Source organism: Ammospiza nelsoni, chromosome 17, assembly GCF_027579445.1.
Source record: "Ammospiza nelsoni isolate bAmmNel1 chromosome 17, bAmmNel1.pri, whole genome shotgun sequence".
NCBI lineage: Eukaryota > Metazoa > Chordata > Aves > Passeriformes > Passerellidae > Ammospiza > Ammospiza nelsoni.
In genome coordinates this window covers 1,622,387-1,640,889 of record NC_080649.1, presented here as the reverse complement: position 1 = coordinate 1,640,889, position 18,503 = coordinate 1,622,387, and the positions used below count along the sequence as shown (strand labels likewise).

The 18,503-nt window shown below is 49.4% G+C and overlaps 1 protein-coding gene across 1 annotated transcript in view; it reads left to right on the top strand.

Annotated features, from left to right (window-relative positions):
- LOC132081003 (lipase maturation factor 1-like) overlaps nt 1-18,503 on the top strand; it is a 92,864-nt gene that overhangs the window by 42,336 nt on the left and 32,025 nt on the right. The window contains exon 3 of the mRNA XM_059484466.1: nt 6,070-6,237. Coding sequence (XP_059340449.1) covers nt 6,070-6,237 — 168 coding nt within the window. The remainder of the gene's footprint in view (nt 1-6,069; nt 6,238-18,503) is intronic.

Here is an 18,503-nt window from a genome sequence, read left to right as displayed (position 1 = left end):
GGAGAGTGGCGCGGCACCACGTCTCTACTAAATTGCCAACATTTTATGGCCGTGCTGGCACCGTGTCAAACACACATCTCCTTGGCTTGCTCTGCTGTCTTAAACAGGCAGATTCCAGTCTGTTTTTCTATGGACTGAATATTCCTATTGACTGGGCGAGGAGAGCTCTGCCCAGCAAGAACCTACAGGCAACTTCTCTTTTTATTACTTTATCGAGCCTTGATTATTTTGATATTGCGCTGCTGAAGAGCCGACCCCTTGTGACCCACTGGATGTCAGAGCAGTGTGCATTTCAAGCCAGATCCAGCTTTTTCCTTTTTATTTTTTTTTTCTTTCCCTTCTGATTTTATTTGGATTGGAATCTTATTAATAACTGGAAAGTTTTGAAGGGGCTATTTTTAACCGCTTAGCTGTCGGGAGTATTTCAGTAGCGTGGACGTGGAGCTTTGAGTGTATACAGATAAATACACCCAGCACAAGGTGCTGCTGGGTTTAAACCCAGCCTGAGCAGTTCCCTGCTCCATTTCCTTCCCAACATGAGAATCCTTGTGCAAAATCCCTCTGCTGCTCATCACTCAAGGTCTCTGCTCGAGTGGAGCCTTTCCACGGTGAGGAAGCTCTGGGATCTCCCCCTGCTCCAAGCAGGGTGGTTTTTAGGAATCCTTGGATGCTGCAGAACCCGAGACAGGCTGACTTGGGGCAGGACCCTCATCTGCCCACACTTCCCAGCAGCTGGGAGTGACCTCCCTGCTCTCGTCTCCTCTCTCTGCCTCCTGGCACGGGGCTGGGGAGAAGTTCCCACCAGCCCTGGGAGCGTGGAGCTTTGATCTGCAGATGCCTGAGGAGCCAGGTCAGCATCTGAGGCAGGATGGACTGGCAGGGAGCAGCCTGTTGGACCACACTGATCCAATTAGGCTCCACTATGGAGAATCCTTTTTATTTTTTGGTCCAAAGCACAAGAGAAGTGAGGGCTGTTGCTTTGAAGCCGAGGAGATGAGTTCATGCCTGAGTGCTTGGGAAGCTGGAGAGCCGAGCTTTGCAGTTCATCTGGATCTTCCACAGCTCTCCAGAAAGCATTTAATAAAGCTCTCAGGCTGCTTTTCCAGGGCACTGCTGCTCCTCACGCTCGGCTGGCTGTGCCAAAGGCTTTCCCTCTCTCCTGGCTGTGGGAGCTTGCAGAGCTGCTCCTGACGTGTTCACTGTACCTCTGTGGGGTCAGCGTGGAGGATTGTCCATCATTCCACAGGACAAGGAATGGCTTCAGACTGCCAGGGGGAAGGGTTGGATGGGATACTGGGGAGGAATTGTTCCCTGTGGGGATGGTGGGACACTGGCACAGGGTGCCCAGAGCAGCTGGGGCTGCCCCTGGATCCCTGGAAGTGTCCAAGGCCAGGCTTGGATTAGTCTGGGATAGTGGAAAGTGTTCCTGCCCATGGCAGGGGGTGGCACTGGATGAGATTTCAGATCCCTTCCAGCCCAGCTCATTCTGGAATTCTGCTTTTTTTGACCAAACAGTTGTTTCTTTCTCATTATTTATTCCTATTTGCTGTTATTCTCTTTCCTTCTGTTTTTCAGGCTTTCTCTGCCATGGAGTGCACTTGGTTGGATTTGTTGATCTAAGAGGCCTTTCCCAACCTAAACCATTCCATGATCCCCTGATTCCTTTTCTCCACACTCCCCTGCTCAGCTCCTTGCATGGCAGCAGTGCTGTGAGCCCAGTAAAGAATCCCAGGCAGGTTTGGGTTGGATGGACCTTAAAGCCCATCCCATCCCATGGGCTGGGACACCTTCCCCATCCCAGTCTGCCCAGTCCCAGCCCTGTCTGAGCACTGGGTTGTTTGAGGACAATGTGGGATTTGTTTCCCTGTAGGAGAGCCTGGAGCTTTCCCCAGGCTGGGCTGGGCTGGGCTGGACTGGGCTGGGCTGGGCTCTCCAAGGCCGGGATTAAATCCTCCCTTGGAGTTTCTGGGAAGTTGTGGCAATAACGGGGCTGGGAGGAGGGACCATGGGCATTCACAGCCCCCAAGAAGAGCCTTCACTCCTCTGTATAATGGCCTTCTGTTGGCTTTTAGTGGGGTGCAGTTTAGTAAATTAGGAGTCTTCAGGTACTTAGCACTTTAATGGTTCTCACTAAGAACATAATTAAACCATAGACCCCGTAGGGAGAAAAAAACCAGTTTATTGTGCGTATTTTTAGACTGTGTTACCAGCCCTCATAAAAGCTGCTCGATTCAAGCCAGGGAACAGGCCCGAGCTGGCGACCCAGAATTCCTGCAGCAGCACTCACACCTTACAAATCTGCCCTGTGAATTACAGGATTCATTTTCCTGCTCCCATTTCCAAAGGCGTTTGCAGCAGCCGTTCCTCCCCGGCTGCTGGCGGGGAGAGGGAGGCACCAGGGTTATGATGTTGTGCTGACACACAAAGCCAGCGTTTGCTAATTGTTTTTTTTTTATAATTTAAAAACATTTTCAGTCTCACAGAGGTGCCCAGAAAGGGGGCTGCTCCAAGCCCAGGGCTCTGCTCCCTCTCTGTGTGCATCCACCTTGGGTTTGCTGAGCTCCATCTGCCCTGGAGCTGCAATTCCTCTGTCTGTGTGTCGGGACATCACAGTTCTGGGTGCAGGAGAACTCCCAGCTGCTCCCAGGATAAAGAGATGGAGAGGGAATTTTCATCAGGCAGTGTGGTGATGGGACATGGGGGAATGGTCTCAAACTGTAAAAGAGCGGGTTTATGATGGAAGATGGAATAAGGGGGAATATTGGGATAAAATCCTTTCCTGGGAGGGTGGGAGGCCCTGGCACAGGGTGCTCAGAGAAGCTGTGGCTGCTCCTGGATCCCTGGCAGTGCCCAAGGCCAGGCTGGATGCAGCCTGGGATTGTGGAAGGGGATGGAAATTAAATAATCCTCCAGGTTCTTTCCAAGCCAAACCATTCTGGGGTTCCATAATTTCCTCACAGCACAGCCACAAAGCAAAGTGCAAAGCTCCAAATCCCAGGAACAAGAGAGCCTGGAAAGCTTTTCCATCCTCTCTGACACCAACACCACTGGGATGTCCCCATGGGATTAGCATTTCTCTGGAACAGCAGGTGTGGGGCAAAGGAAGGAAGGAAATCTTCCCTCTCCAAAGGAAGATTTCTCCAGTTGTGGGATTTCTTAAGGATTTCTTATTAACATATCAGAATTTGGGGTTGTTCCCTTTGAAAATTTTGCCGTTTTCTTGTCCTGGATGGAAAAATCTACCAGTGTCAAAAAATGTCAGGCTGACAAAAGAAGGGTGCTTTCCCCAGCTGTGGGTACCTCTGGTGGGCTCAGGCCCAAAAAGAATCCAGGAGGTTTTCCAGCATCCAAGCTCCTGGTGATTCCCAGGCTGCTCCTGCCTCCTGCCCCATCCCAAGGAACTCAGCTCCCTTCCTGGGGAACCTGTGCTGTGCAGCATCTGGAAGGCATTGCAGGAACACACACACACACACACATCTCCTCCCCCAGCAGCTTTTAAAGGATTTCTGGGACGTGTGAATCACTGTGCTGTCACTGGGCTGTGCTTGATCCTCAAATCCCACACTGGGTTGGGCTGGAAAGGAGCTGAAAGCTCATCCCATCCCACCCCTGCCGTGGCAGGGACACCTTCACTGTGCCAGGGTGCCCCAAACCCCATCCAGGGACGATTCCAAGGATCCAGGGGCAGCCACAGCTGCTCTGGGAGTCTGGGACCTCCCCACACTCACACCCTCCAAGCTGGCCTGGAACTTCCACTGCAGTGGGATTTGAGGCTGGAGTTTTCTCTTCCTGCCCTTAAACAATTTGGGATGGCAAAATCTCTAGTCCCAGCTCAAGCAACAAGTGGGAACAATGCACATTAATGTATTAATTACAATTATAAGTAGGTGTGACATTGGTAACCCTGCCTGCTCTCCCTGGTCCTCATCCATGAGTGCCAAACATTCCGACCCATTAGATCGGTGCCTCAGCTGGGCCAGGGTTGGTTAAAGCACTTAAAAATAATAATAATGACAACAACAACAACAATTGTTGTTGGTTTTGTTATTATTATTGTTGTTATTATTATTATTTACCATTTCTAATTATAATAAATAATTAATAATGATTATTGTGGTAATAATGATAACAATAAGAAATTGTGGTAATGTGATACTAATTGTGGTGATGATAATGATAAGTTTATAATTGTGATTATGATAATAAATTAATAATATAATAAGAATTATAACAATAAGACTAATGTGGATGAAAATAAAAAATAATTATTACTATTTAATATTTATTATAATAAATAATAATGATAATTATTTTTGTGGTAATAGTGACGATAATAATAAATTAGGGTGATGTGATACTAATTGTGGTAATGATAGTAATAAGTTTATAATTGTGATTATAATAATAAATTAATAATATTATAATTATAATAATTATATTTAATATATAATAATAATAATGTGGATTAAAATAATAAAATAGTAATTATTACTATTTAATATTTGTCATTATTATAAATAATAAATAATTATCATTATATTTATTGTAATAATGATGATAACAGTAAATGGTGCTAATGTGATACTTTGTTTTTATGATGATAATAATAAGTTTATAATTGTGATCATAATAAATTAATATTATAATAAGAATAACAACATTATTATATATATTTATATATATATTTTATATATATTTTATATATTTTTTATATATATTTATATATATATATATATATATATAATATAATTATAAATTTAAAAGAGCCAAGGAACAACCTGCCTGTTTGGAAGGCTAAAACCATTTCCCAGCAATCTGGGACCAAACAATCCCTTAGGGAGCCTCGCTGGGAATGCTGGAGGAGCCCATCAGGGATTAAGTGGGAGCAGGTCCTGGTGGAGGGGAGGGACGCCGGGGACACCTGGGGCTGCCCTGACCCCCCTGGGGCTGCCCTGACCCCCCAGTTTGGCCAGAGAGGCCCTGGCAGAGCTCCCTGACCCCGGCCCGGCTCCATCCGGGAAGGAAGGATGCGGTCTCCTGTCCTCAGGGGCCTCCAGCCCAGGCCAGGCTTTATTAATCCCAGCTTTGCTAATAAGGAATTACAATAGTTGTGGGATTTGGCAGCGGGAGCGTGCTTGGCTGCCATGCATCCTGCAGGATTTGCCCTGTTTTGTTTGTATTTTGGATTTAACTACAAATAATTTAAAGATGTGTTGTGTCTCCTTCAATTATCATTTGTGTTTTCGACCTCTCTCTTTTGTTGTTGTTGTTGTTGAAGTTTTAAAACAATACCAGGGAATTTGAGCCTGTCAGATACGTTAAGATAAATTCTCATTTATTTTTTGCTCCAGTTGTGGGATTTCTTAGGGTAGCTTTTATTAACGTATCAGAACTTGGGGTGGTTGCCTTTGAAAAATTTGCTATTTTCTTGTCCTGGACAGAAAAATCTCTCAGTGTCAAAAAATTTCAGGCTGACAAAAGAATAATATTGTCCCAAGGCCAGTATGTAAATACCTTAACCAGTAGAGCATGTTTAGAGGAATTACACTTTCCTCTCCCCAATTACCATCTTGGAAAGCAGCTCCACCAGCACATTTATTTGAATTTTAAACATTTTGAAAGCAGATCTCCGAGGTTTTGAAATCTGGTTTCCATTCCTGGCTCTGTTTGACCCAAGGCCTGACCCCAAGCAAATCTTAGGCTCAGTTTCTGGATCTGCTCTGAGGATCCTCACTCGCTTTAACATCCCTCAGTGCTGATCTAAGTGTAAGATTTCAGTGTTGAATGATAGTGGGCTTAATTTTAGATGGGGTTTGGTTGTGATGACAAAAGGGAAAATTAAAAAGCTTGGTTTTTAAGACATGAATTTGTTTAAAGACGTGGAATGAAGTCATTTTGTCTGCAATGAAACAAGTTCCCGGAGGTGCAGGATGGCAAATTTGGGGAGAGAAACAAGGAATAAGGCCAGAACTTTGTAGCAGCACTTCATACCAAGATTTGGAGGGGATTAATTCCTTTTTTCCTCTGATTTTGGAGGGGATTAACTCCTTTTTTCCTCTGATATTGCAGACGCAGCCAGTGCCCAACCCCATCTCGTACTTCATGCACCGCTCGCCCTGGTGGTTCCACCGCTTCGAGACCTTGGTCAACCACTTCATCGAGCTGCTGGTGCCCTTCTTCCTGCTGCTGGGCAGGAGGATGGTCATCCTGCACGGGCTGCTGCAGATCCTCTTCCAGGTGAGCTGCTCCTCATTCCTGTCCTTGAGGCTTTGGCTTTTCTAGTTTTCAGATCCCGTGCTGCTTTAGGCTGTGATTCTGAGATTCAGGTTATGGCGCCTCAGGTTTTGGCTTTTATAGTTTTCAAATTCTCTGCTGCTTTAGGCCATAGTTCTGAGATTTATGTTACGGTGCATCAGGTTTTGGCTTTTATATTTTCACATTCTCTGCTGCTTTAGGCTGTAATTCTGAGATTCACATTATGGGATGGTGAGCTCTCTGCACAGAGTAGGGGGATAAAACAATTCCTCCTCCAGCTGGGGACCAAGGACAAATGATCCAAATCTCAGGCCCAAGAGCACAAACAACGTGGGCTGGAGAGAGAAAAATAAGCAGGGTGGAACTGCATAACCTAAAGCTGGAATTGGACAATGAACTCCAATATGCAAATGGAGCAGAACTTATAAAAGTGAGATACCTCATAACTGGGCATCCATTTTTGTGACCATTGTGGTTCATCTTGAGTGCAGCCCTGGCTGGGCTCTTGTGCTGCCCAAGGTGGATCCATTGAGGCCTCCTAATAAATCCCTGCTTTATTCTTTAGCTCAGTCCAGCCTCTGTTCTAGCTCAGCCTCCTCAAGGCATCATCCTGAGGGTCCCCTCCTCTCCTGGGCTTCCCCACTCCTCCCAGGAGAAGCTGGCTCTGGGAATTCAGGCTCCAGGGAGTGAGGATGATTCCCAGCCAGGAATTCCTGGGTGTTTTCCACTGCTGGAGCTTTGGTTTCTGTGTGCCAGAGGAATGGCAGCCCAGGATCAGTGCAAAGCCCTGTGGGGAATCCTTGTGATTCCCCCAAAAGTTAATTTTTATAGACATCTGTCCCTCTCTGAAGAGATTCTTCTTCTGTATTTATCATTTGAGGATTGTTCTTTATCTCTGGAAAGGGTTGAGCTGCTGAGCTGCTCTCCACAAATACTAGATTGACTGTGCTGAGGATTAAAATCAAAATAATTGCTTGGAAATTTAATGGATTCACATTCCAGTTGATTTTATGAGTGGATTTTTTTTGTACCTCTTCAAAACCCAGAGGACAGAAGCTGCTGCATATATACTTCCCTAGATCCCATCTGATTCCTCTCCTGTCTGTCCTGGCAGCGTTCAAAGAGCTCATGAACCTCCATTTCCAGCCCCTGCTACCCTGCCTTTGTTCAGCATCATCTCAGCAGCATGAAATTCATATTCAGGAGCTGTTACTGCTTCCTGTGAGTTCGTGTGATGATTAAACTGGAGAACAGCTCATAAAGCCCCCTGGTAAACCACAAAAATGCTGCTCAGGTTTTAAAGGTCTGACAGAAACCCTGGCAGGTTTGTGCCCTCCTGGCTCCTTCTGCCCAAACCCTTCCTGTTGTGTCTGGTGCCACTGAACATCACCTTTTACCTTTTTTGGGGCAGTTTGGTTGGGTTGGGATGGATTTGGGCACATGGAGGGAGAGGGAATTCCTGGGGTGTCACTCCAGAGGTGCCAGCTGTGATTGTGACATCCCTGAGGTTGTTGGAGGATTTTATTCAGCCCAGCCCTAAAAAATCTCCACAAAGCAAAACCTACCATCTCTTCTGGTTAGGATGAAGGAAGGCAGGGTTAGATTAAATTCATCTCTGTGAGGGTGACTAAATTCATCTCTGTGAGGGTGACAGGGTGCCCAGAGCACTCTGGATCCCTGGCAGTGTCCCAGGCCAGGCTGGAGCACCTGGGACAGTGGAAAGTGTCCCCAGGAGGGTTGGAACAAGGTGATCTTTAAGGGCGATGAAATAAGGTGATCTTTAGGGGGTTGGAACAAGGTGATCTTTAGGGGGTTGGAACAAGGTGATCTTTAGGGGGTTGGAACAAGGTGATCCTTAAGGGGTTGGAACAAGGTGATTTTTAATGGGGTTGGAACAAGGTGATCCTTAAGGGGTTGGAACAAGGTGATCTTTAATGGGGTTGGAACAAGGTGATCCTTAAGGTCCCTCCCAGCCCAGCCCATCCCATGCCCAGTGCTCCCCTCGGGGCTGCTCCATCCCTGTCACTCCCAGCAGGAACCTGCAGGGCCCCTAACCAGGAGCAGGGCCCTGGGGGGGCTGGGGCACCTCAGACAGAGCCGAGCCCACCCCATAAATGTCCTAATGACAGCCAGGCAGGGCAGGCATCAACCCCCTTTAATTGGCCCTTTATTGATAGCTGGCAATTACTGCCTTGTTTGGATCACGAGGGGAGTCTGAGCAGCCAGAAAGGGTCCCAGTGTCAGAGGCAGCTCTGGTGCCTTTACAGCATTTCAACAAAAACCTGTTTATTTAATATTTACTGCCCTTTTTCTTCATTCAGAATGACTTTTATTGACAATCCCTGTGCTCTGCAAAGGAAGCAATAAAGTTTAATGTTGATATACCACTTAATTCTGCTTTTCAAGATTTGAATTGACATTACAGACAAGTTTTATTGGACATTTTATAATTGTTATTGGAGTCATGGTGGCGAGCTTGAGTTGAGTGTATTTTTCCAGATTTCAACTGGCCTGGAGAATATTGCTTTGTCAGGAACCCAAAAAAAGTTGGGCTTTAAAAGAGGAAAGTGGGGTTTTTTTCCAAGTGTGAACTTATTCTTCTTGCCTGCTTCACATTTGTAAGGAAAAAAGCTTAGAGAGGGTGGAAACATCAGAGAGGAGGCGCTCAGCAGCCTGAGCATGGATGAGTGTCCACCAGGGGATTCCTGTGGGGTTGGGATTCCAGCCTGGAGTTATCCCAAGGGAGCTGGAAGCTCCACCTTGTTCCCATCCTGGATGTGCACAGGAGGCTCCTGTTGGGGTTTGTGTTTGGTGGGATTTGGGGTGGGATTTAGGGTGGCTTTGATGGACACCACAGTGCTGCCAGCACCTCATTTCCCTCCTGGAAGGGCCACAGGGAGCCTTGGGATGAGCCCATTCCCAGCAGATCCATGCAGGGCTCGGTGCTGCTGCTGCTCCTGGCCAGGAATGGTCCCTCCTGCTGTGGTTTCCTGCCCCTCAGCTCTGGGGCTTTTGCCACGTTCTCTTTGTGAGCTCAGCTCAAACCCCACCATTCCCATGGAGCTCCTGGGCACTGCTGCCAGCTGTGTCTGCCAGGAATGAATTGTCCCTGGGAGTGTTCAGAAAACGGGGATGTGACACTTCAGGACGTGGTTTATGGTGAATCTGGTGGTTGATGGGTGGATTTGATGATGCTAAAGAGCTTTTCCAACCTTAACAATTCAGTGATTGGGTTTTGTAGCAGAGGTGGGGTGTGGGCCTGAGAAATGCACACCTGGACCTGAAACACCTCAATATTCAGGAGAAATCAAATTAAAAACACGGCTGTCATTACCTGGAGGGGAACAAAAGATATCTTGGAGGGTCTTGGAGACCCCAGGTGAGGTTTGGACTCTTATCCTTGGTTCTGTAGATGTACCAGGGCAGAGCTTGCCCATTCCCTGAGGAGTTTGTGGGGTGTGGGAGGTTGGAAGGGCTGTTGGGGAAGGCAAATCCTTCAGCTTGGTGGGGATTTCACTGCTCCCTGGAGCTGCCTCCTCAAAAACCTTGGATCTCCCTCCTCAAACCTGGATCTCCTTCCTTAAACCCTGGATCTGCCCCCTCAAACGTGGATCTCCCTCCTCAAACCCTGGATCTGCCTTGTCAAACCTGGATCTGCCTCCTCAAACCCTGGATTTACCTCTTCAAAACCCCAGATCTGCCTCCTGAAACTCTGGATCTCCTTTCTCCAACCCTGAATCTCCTCCAACCCTGGATCTGCTTCTTCAAACCCTGGATCTGCCTCCTCAAATCTTGGATTTCCCTCCTCAAACCCTGAATCTCCCTCCTCAAACCCTGAATCTCCCTCCTCAAACCCTGGATCTGCCTCCCCCAGCCCTGGATCCGTGTGTTTTTCACGCTGTCCAACTCCCAGCTCACACCAAACGTATTTCTTGGCTCCTTGGAAGGCAAGCAGTAAAATCACACAGCTTGGCAGAGGGGCTGATGAGGGGAAGCGAGAGGGAAGCCAGAAAAAGAGGCAGGAAAAAGCCACCTTGCCCCTCAGAGCTGGCAGTGGGGCTGGGCAGGGGCCAGGGTGGATTTGGCAGTGCCAGGTGGGGAAGGAGCTTCAGGACCAGAAAGGTGAAATCCATAAATGAATTAATAGCATGGAAAGTGCAGAGTGGTGCTGTTGGAAAGGCAGGGACACTGCTTCATTGCCAGTCAGAGCCAGAAAGGCCCAGTCTGGGGAGCTGGGAACGTGGGGAGGCTTTGAAGCTTTCAGATCCCTTTGGATGTGATGGATCTGTGCAGGCTGAGTCCCTGCCTGGCCCCTGGAGGCTCCTGGCGTGTCCTCCAGCACGGGGATCACACTGCAGGGTCCTGCATGGGCTCAGCCCCTGGTCCCACACCAGGACAGAGCTCCTGGAGGGGCTGAGGAACATCTCCAGATCCTGGAGGAGCTGGGCTGAGGAACATCTGCAGATCCTGGAGGGGCTGGGCTGAGGAACATCTCCAGATCCTGGAGGGGCTGGGCTGGGGAACATCTCCAGATCCTGAGGGGGATGGTGGAGGCTCTCCCTGCTCCCACCGAGGCAGTCCTGGGGTGGCTTTCAGCAGGAGCCATCTCAGAGCACAGGGATGACAATGCCAGGAACACAGGGGTGACAATGTCAGGGGCAGAGAGGTGACAGTGCCAGGAGCACAGAGGTGACAATGCCAGGCACACAGGGATGGCAGTGCCAGGAGCAGAGAGGTGGCAATGTCAGGAGCAGAGGGATGGCAGTGCCAGGAGCACGGGGATGGCAATTCCAGAAGCACAGGGGTGACAGTGCCAGGGGCGGAGGGATGGCAGTGCCAAGGAGCAGAGAGGTGACAGTTCCAGAGCACAGGGGTGCCAGTGCCAGGAGCACAGGGATGGCAGTGGGGTGGCAGTGCCAGGGGCCAGGCACAGTTCCAGCCCTGCAGAGGGCAGAGGTGAAAGCTCCAGGGCCCCTCAAGGTTCAGAGCCCTGCAGAGGAGCCCCCAGAGGAGGCAGAATCCAGCCCAGGAGCACAGGGGGACTTTGGGAGCTGGAGAGGGACAGAGGGACCTGCTGGGAGAGGGACCCTGAGGGGGATGTGGCAGAAATCTCCAGCTCTGTTATGGAAAACAGCTGCCAGCACCACCCTTGCCCAGCTGGGCACTGCACCAGGGACAGGCAGCCCCTGGGAGCTGGCCATGGGCAGGACAGCAGCAGCAAAGTCATTTTCCTCCTATTTTTTTTTTCTTTTCAGGCATAAAACAGTTGTTGAACAGATATTTTCTGGCTTTTTTATTTTTTTTTTTTCCTCCTTGGCTTGGCCAAACCCCAACCTCTTAAAAATTTTGATGGAAAAGGACGTTTCCCTCTGGTTGATTTTGTTCCCATCTCTCCAGGAAGGCAGGGGAGGCCAAGTGGAGGTTTCCCCCCTCTTTTTCTTTGGGAGGGGAGCACCGAGCCCCCCGTTGTCCCAGCGCTGCCTCTGCCTCACCACGAGATGCTGGAGGGATGAGCTGCCCCTGCAGCCACACACACACAAATTAAATCAGGCTGCTGCAGTGCCACAGCTGCAAGAGATTGTGTTGCTGACTTAGGAGGTAGCAGAGGTCACAGCAGCAGCCTGGAGAGAGGGAACAGAAATTAAGCAGCCCCCCCTCCCTGCAGAAAGTGTCTGAATCCAGTGTTTGTTTTCACTTGTCAGAGCCGGGCTGGCTTTGCGCTCGTGGCCGGGCTGGTGTAAATCAGGGGTGTCTCCAGCAGGATTAGCGGGGTGACCCCGGTGCCAGGCTCGTGCCAGGAGCATCAGGGCCCTCGTTGGGGCTTTAATTGGGCACCCACGGGCACGGGCACTGCTCGAGGAGGTGTTTTCCTGTGTGGGTGCAGAATGCTGGTGGTAATGTGTGTGAGAATAAAGCCCAGTGCGGTGGAGGATGGAGCAGCCAGAAAATTCAGGAGTTGTTCTGCCCTTCACACAATCCCAGAATGGTTTGGGTTGGAAAATACCTTAAAGCCCATCCAGTGCCACCCCTGCCATGGCAGGGACACCTCCCACTGTTCCAGCTGCTCCAAGCCCTGTCCAGCCTGGCCTGGGCACTGCCAGGGATCCAGGGGCAGCCACAGCCACAGAATTTCTTCCTGATATCCACTGTAAATCTCTTTTCTTTCAGTTGAAATCCATTCCCCCTCATTCTATTGCTTCATATCCCTGTAAAAAAAATCCCTTTCCTGCTTTTTTATAACTCCCTAAGGATGCTGGGGAGTGTGGTCCCCCAGCCCTGCAGCTCTGGGTGGGTGTCACTGCCTGGGCTGGGCTGGGCTCCCCTGCCGGAACAGAGGAAATTCAGCCTTCCCCAAAGTCCAAATCGTGTTGATTTTGTTGTGGTTTAGAAAGGAACAACAAACAGAGAGTCCCAGGAAAATGAACAGAGCAGGACTGCAGGAATGGGCCTGTGGAAAAGAGTTTTGCAGTGCAGTTGTTCAAAAATCCTCTTTGGATTTGTAAATCTTGTGGGGTGTGAGATGGAAGGTGCAGGCAGAGAGATTCCGAGGTTCTTTGGGAATGCTGGAGCTCGGGCTGGGATTATGGAGGTCGATCCCAGCCCTGTGCACCCATCCTGGTCCAGGTGAGGGTGCCTGGGCTGTCCCTGCCCCTCAGGCCCTCCTGGATGCCACATCCCCTCCCTCACCCTGGCACTGCTCCAGCTCAGCTTTCCCCACAGCAAAACAGCAGGAATGTGAAATCAAAGCACTTAGAGTGCAGATTTTCTGTTACATTTAAGCCCCCTTAAATTAAACCTTGAGCTCTGCACCCCCCAACAAGAAACGTTGTGAGTTAAGCAGGCAGAACCCAAACTGTTTAATCACTCTGATATTTGATTTCACATCCAGCTCGATAGGATCTGCTGTGCCAGACACGGGAATAGCAGCACATACCACCCCAAACCAGTAAATAACACTGCTCCCATAATGGGCTCTGGGATTAGTTAGCAACAAGTTAAGTCCTTGCATTCTGCAGTAGTCAGAGGCACTGAGAAACACTCCCTGGGAGCCATAGGAGTGCATTTAATTAGCTCCTGATTCAGGGCACTGGGGTTTTTTTTCTCTTCTCTTTTTCTTTTTTTTTTTTTTTTTTTTTGAAATCATTAAATAAAGTGTCACCCCAAGCCAGTGCTGTAAACTCTATTTTGATTGTGGCTGCAATAACCCCTTTGGGCGTCGTTCAGATTGTACTAAACAGTTTCTGGAGAGCGCTGGTTTCTCTCAAAATAAACCCAAGTCCGGCTTTGACAAGCTCTAATGAAAAACAAATTGTTATATTACTTAGAAAAATAATTTGAAGGAAGTCTGAATTAGTTGTAAAGGTGGAAAAGGTTCAGCTACTTGAAAATAGAAATTTGGAAGGTATTTATTTTAACCATTAAGCCAGTGGCCTTGAAATACAGCCTTGTTTGTTCCAGAAGGCTCCTAACGAGAGCCATGAATCACGCTGTTAATCAGTATGGGAACTTGATTAATTGGAGAGGGGAGCAGCAGTGACTGCAGCAGCAGCCACCCCTCGTCCTGCTGGCACCACGGGGGCTTGGAGGGCATCCCACAGCCCTGGCTGGGCTTTGGAGGGTTGGGGTTCTGTGTCTGTGCTGGTGCTGGGCTCAGGAGCTGCTTTCCCATGGAGCAGGGTTTGCAGTGCCTCTGCTTGCCCTGTCCCTGCCAGCTCAGCTTTGCTGGCTCTGCTGCTGAACCTGAGAGGGAGTTTGGATGCCCAGCCATGGGATCAGACTTGCACAGGTGTAGCCATGATATTTTCTGAAAAATCCTTTCCTTAGGAGTTTTCCTGCTGAGAAGCTGAGAGGCCTCAGGAACAAAATGTAAACATTGATTATCTGCTGCTGTGGAATGCAACAGGTGCATCTGGGATTGGTCTCATGTGGTTGTTTCTAGTTAATTGCCAATCACAGTCGGCTGTCCAGACTCTCTGGTCAGTCACAAGATTTTATTATCATTCCTTTTCTATTCTTAGCCAGCCTTCTGATGAAATCCTTTCTTCTATTCTTTTAGTATAGTTTTAATGTTATATATGTAATAAAATAATAAATCAAGCCTCCTGAAACATGGAGTCAACATTCTCATCTCTTCCCTCATCCTCGGACCCCCGTGAACACCCCCACACACAGGAGACCCCAGGGTGGGCAGTGCTGCCATGGCTGGAAAAACACAGCAGGAAGGTCAGGGTTGGTTTTCATTCACTGGGGCTCCTGGGTCTGGGGCCAGCAGGAGCTTTTTGGCCATCCAGGGATGAGTTCCAGCAGAGTTCCAGAATTCTGGAAGCTGCCACGTGTCTGAACTGTGCCCAGTGCTGGTGGCACAGTTTGGTGTCACCTCTGTGCCATCCTTGGGAATATTGCTGAGCACTGGCTCCAGAATCACCAGCTGCATCCTTAAATTGCAAGATTTGCTGAAATGGGGTGGGAACTCACCCAGTTCTGGTGTTTTGGCCGTGTTAGAGCTGTCCAGGGGCTCTCAGGTGCCTCTCCCTGTGCTGCTCTCCCCACCCCAGGAGCAGCTCCCAGAGCTCCTGGAATGATGTGGCTGCAGGGAGGCTTCACCTCTGGGCTCTTGGGCACCTCAGGGTGCTTGGGTTTTCTCCCTGTTTGGATTTGGCCCCTGATTTTCAGAATCCCTCCGTGCTCCAGAGCCTTTGGTCCTGCAGCAGAATTTCCAGGTGCTGGGGCAGGATGGGGGAAATGGATGCTGAGGATGCTGAAATGATCCAAGCTGGAGCTTCCAACATCTGCATCTCCCAGATGGGATCAGGATTCAGCTCCAGGCTGGGAGATAAAGGATGGGTTGCACATGTGAGTGAGGGCATAAAACATTTCTGTCTGGTGAGAGCCAGAGCAGCTGCAAAGCAGAGATGCTCCTGGTGTCCATGACATGATCTTCACCGTGTTCTGGCACCATATTACCAGGGATAATTTTTTATTTATGTTTAGGAGTGAAACCATCACAACCTGTTCCTGCGCCCACTGAAATGTGTCAAATATCTTTAAATATCTGTGAATTTCTCCAGTTTCAGTGCAATGGTTTGAAGAGATGGTGAAGGTTTCCCAAGTTTAATCCCATTTTCTGTCCCTTAGTCCTTATCTGAACTGGTTCCTTTGCAGTTTCCCAGCTCTTGGCTCCCACCAAGCCTTTGCTGTTCGGCAGGGGGACATGTTGGGATTTGGGATTTGGGATCTCTCCTCCCACCAGCAAGATGACAGGGCCTTTAAATAATGTTTTCTATTCCATTTCAAAAAAAAAAAAATAAAAAGAAGATGAAATCAGAACGGCCTAACTGGAAACAGATGGCAGATGAGAAACTCCTTTTAAAGAGGATTTTTAATACATTTATTATGAAGAAAATCATTTATTGGTGTCAGAGATGGATGTGTGAAGGCAGAATGTGCCCATTCCAGGCGTGGAAGGGGCTGCAGTGGGATGGTGCCTTTGGTGTGGTGTTCTTGGAGCGAGGGGAGGATTTTGCTGCTGGTGAAGTGACTTTCCTGGCTGCAGAGAGGCTCCTTCCCATCCCTGCTCCCTCAGCTTCCCCCTGGGATCTCTGGCTGTCAGAGCAGTTTCGATTATGCTTTTTCTGTGGGTTCCTGGCAGGGTTTTCCTGCAATGATTTGGGTGGGAAGGGACTTTAGAGCCCATCCAATTCCAACCCCAACACCTTCCACTGTCCCAGGTTGCTCCAGACCTGGTCTTGGGCACTTGCAGGGATGGAGCAGCCACAGCTTCCCTGTGACTGGGTCAGCTTAGGGGGTTTTTTAACAATTTGCATATTCCAGTCAGTTCTGTCCTGTCAAGTTAAATGTGTGTGTGTTTTTATGTGTGAAACCATGCCCAGACAGAGGTGTCACTTTCCCCAGTCCCCCCCACACAATGACTGGCCAGCATTAAATAAAACCATTTAAACAAACCTCACACCATTTCAGAGCGATGGATCTCGGTGTCTGGGCTGCTCAGGGATGGAGGTGAAGGTGGATTTTCCCTTTACCTGCTTTGATGAGCACAACTCCTTGGCCTGTTGTGGGTTCAGTGTTGCTGTGAAACACCACTGCCCCCAGAGAGGTTTGACTTTGCTTTGAGAGCATTGGGATGAGGCTGCAGCCCCAGAGAGGTTTGGCTTTGCTCTGGCAATGTTGGGATGAGGCTGCAGCCCCCAGAGAGGTTGGATTTTGCTTTGAGAGCGTTGGGGTGAGGCTGCAGCCCCCAGAGAGGTTGGATTTTGCTTTGGCAGTGTTGGGATGAGGCTGCAGCCCCAGAGAGGTTTGGCTTTGTTTTGGCAATGTTGGGATGAGGCTGCAGCCCCCAGAGAGGTTTGGCTTTGTTTTGGCAGTGTTGGGATGAGGCTGCAGCCCCCAGAGAGGTTGGATTTTGCTTTGAGAGCGTTGGGGTGAGGCTGCAGCCCCCAGAGAGGTTGGATTTTGCTTTGGCAGTGTTGGGATGAGGCTGCAGCCCCAGAGAGGTTTGGCTTTGCTCTGGCAATGTTGGGATGAGGCTGCAGCCCCCAGAGAGGTTGGATTTTGCTTTGGCAGTGCTGGGATGAGGCTGCAGCCCCCAGAGAGGTTTGATTTTGCTTTGGCAGTGCTGGGATGAGGCTGCAGCCCTGGGATGCTCCAGCCCACACGCAGTTTACACAGCTGCACCATCCCCTGCCCCAGCTCCAGCAGGGCTCTTATCTCCACGCTGATGCAACAGCCAGAAATGGCAGGAAACCTGTGTCACTCATGGCTTTCATCTTCCTATAAAAACTGGGAATTTGGGAGCTGTGACTCAGGGAGGAGTGCAGGATCCTCTTGGAAACCTGTGTCACTCATGGCTTTCATCTTCCTATAAAAACTGGGAATTTGGGAGCTGTGACTCAGGATCCTCCTGGAGCAGCTGGGGTTTGTTTGGTGCTGCCCTGGCTGTGGGGTGGAGATGCTGGGCTCTGGGCAGTGCTGATCCTTCCCTGGAGAATTGTTTGCAAACCCCAATCTCACTTTCCTTTTTGTTGGGGATATTTCCCAGCAGGTTGTGGCCTCCTATCCCTGGAAGTGTCCCAGGCCAGGTTGGAGCAGCCTGGGACAGTGGAAGGAGTCCCTGCCCATGGAAAGGGGCTGGAAATGAGCTTTGAGCTTCCTTCCAACCCAAACCATTCCATGGTTTTGACTGGTCCATGGGAAAGATCCCATGATTTATGCTGACATTGTGCAGAGCATCCTGGATTTCTGCTGCTGCTCTAAACCCTGAGCTGAGCCCCAGAAACCCTCAATCCAGGCAGGTGTTTGCAGCACGAGGTCTCACCTCTCCTGCTTTCCTCTTGGATTTTAATTCCATCTCTGCCAGGAGCTGCTTTCTCCACGTTCCTGAGTCACTTTTTCCACACCTGAAACTCCCTCTGGGGCCGGGTTAAGCTCTGCAGGAACCACGTGGGCTTGGTCTGGCCTTGGTGTCCACACGTGGAGCTGCTCAGGGACAGAAGGGGCACTTTGAATTTACACCCTGCGCCGGGCAGGAGAACTTGGAAGCAGGGAGAAATCCCAGATCAGGCCAGTTTTGGAAAGGCGGAGGAAGTCTGGGAGAAAAACGCACCAGGAGAGCAGTTTGGGAATGTTTTGTCCCAAATTTTGGCCACTGTGGTGTGGCAGTGATGGCTCATGGATGGATTCCCTGCACTTTGTGAGCAAAGAAACAAAAAAGGGACAGGTATTCAGTAGAATCCTGGAATGGTTTGGGTTGGAAAGGACCTTAAAGCTCATTTTGGGCAGGGACACCTCTCACTGGACCAGCTTCTACATCAGTGTCACCCTCAGAGAAGCTGCCAGCTCCTCTGAAGTGCCAAAATCCAGGAGCTGTAGAAAGCTCAGGATGCCTCAGTCAACAGAAATTTCAAAATTTCCTCTGGAAAACCAAATCAGATAGCATTGGTTGTTTGGATGGGGTTGGGAATGGCAGGAGTGGGGAGTGGGAGAGGCAGGGATCGTGTTTATGGCATCATTAATGTCATTTATTCCATAGGCAGCCCTTGAAAAGCAGCTGTACTCCCCACACAGATCCCTCTGGGGCAAATCTGCCAGTTCTCCTCATCCAACACGGATCATCCCTGCAGCCAGAAACCTCAGAGGGAGCAGAGCCAAGGGAACAGGGTCAGGGGGACACCCTGAAACCCCAATGCACCCAAATCAGCTCCACCTCTGAGCTTCCAGGGCCAGAGGGATGG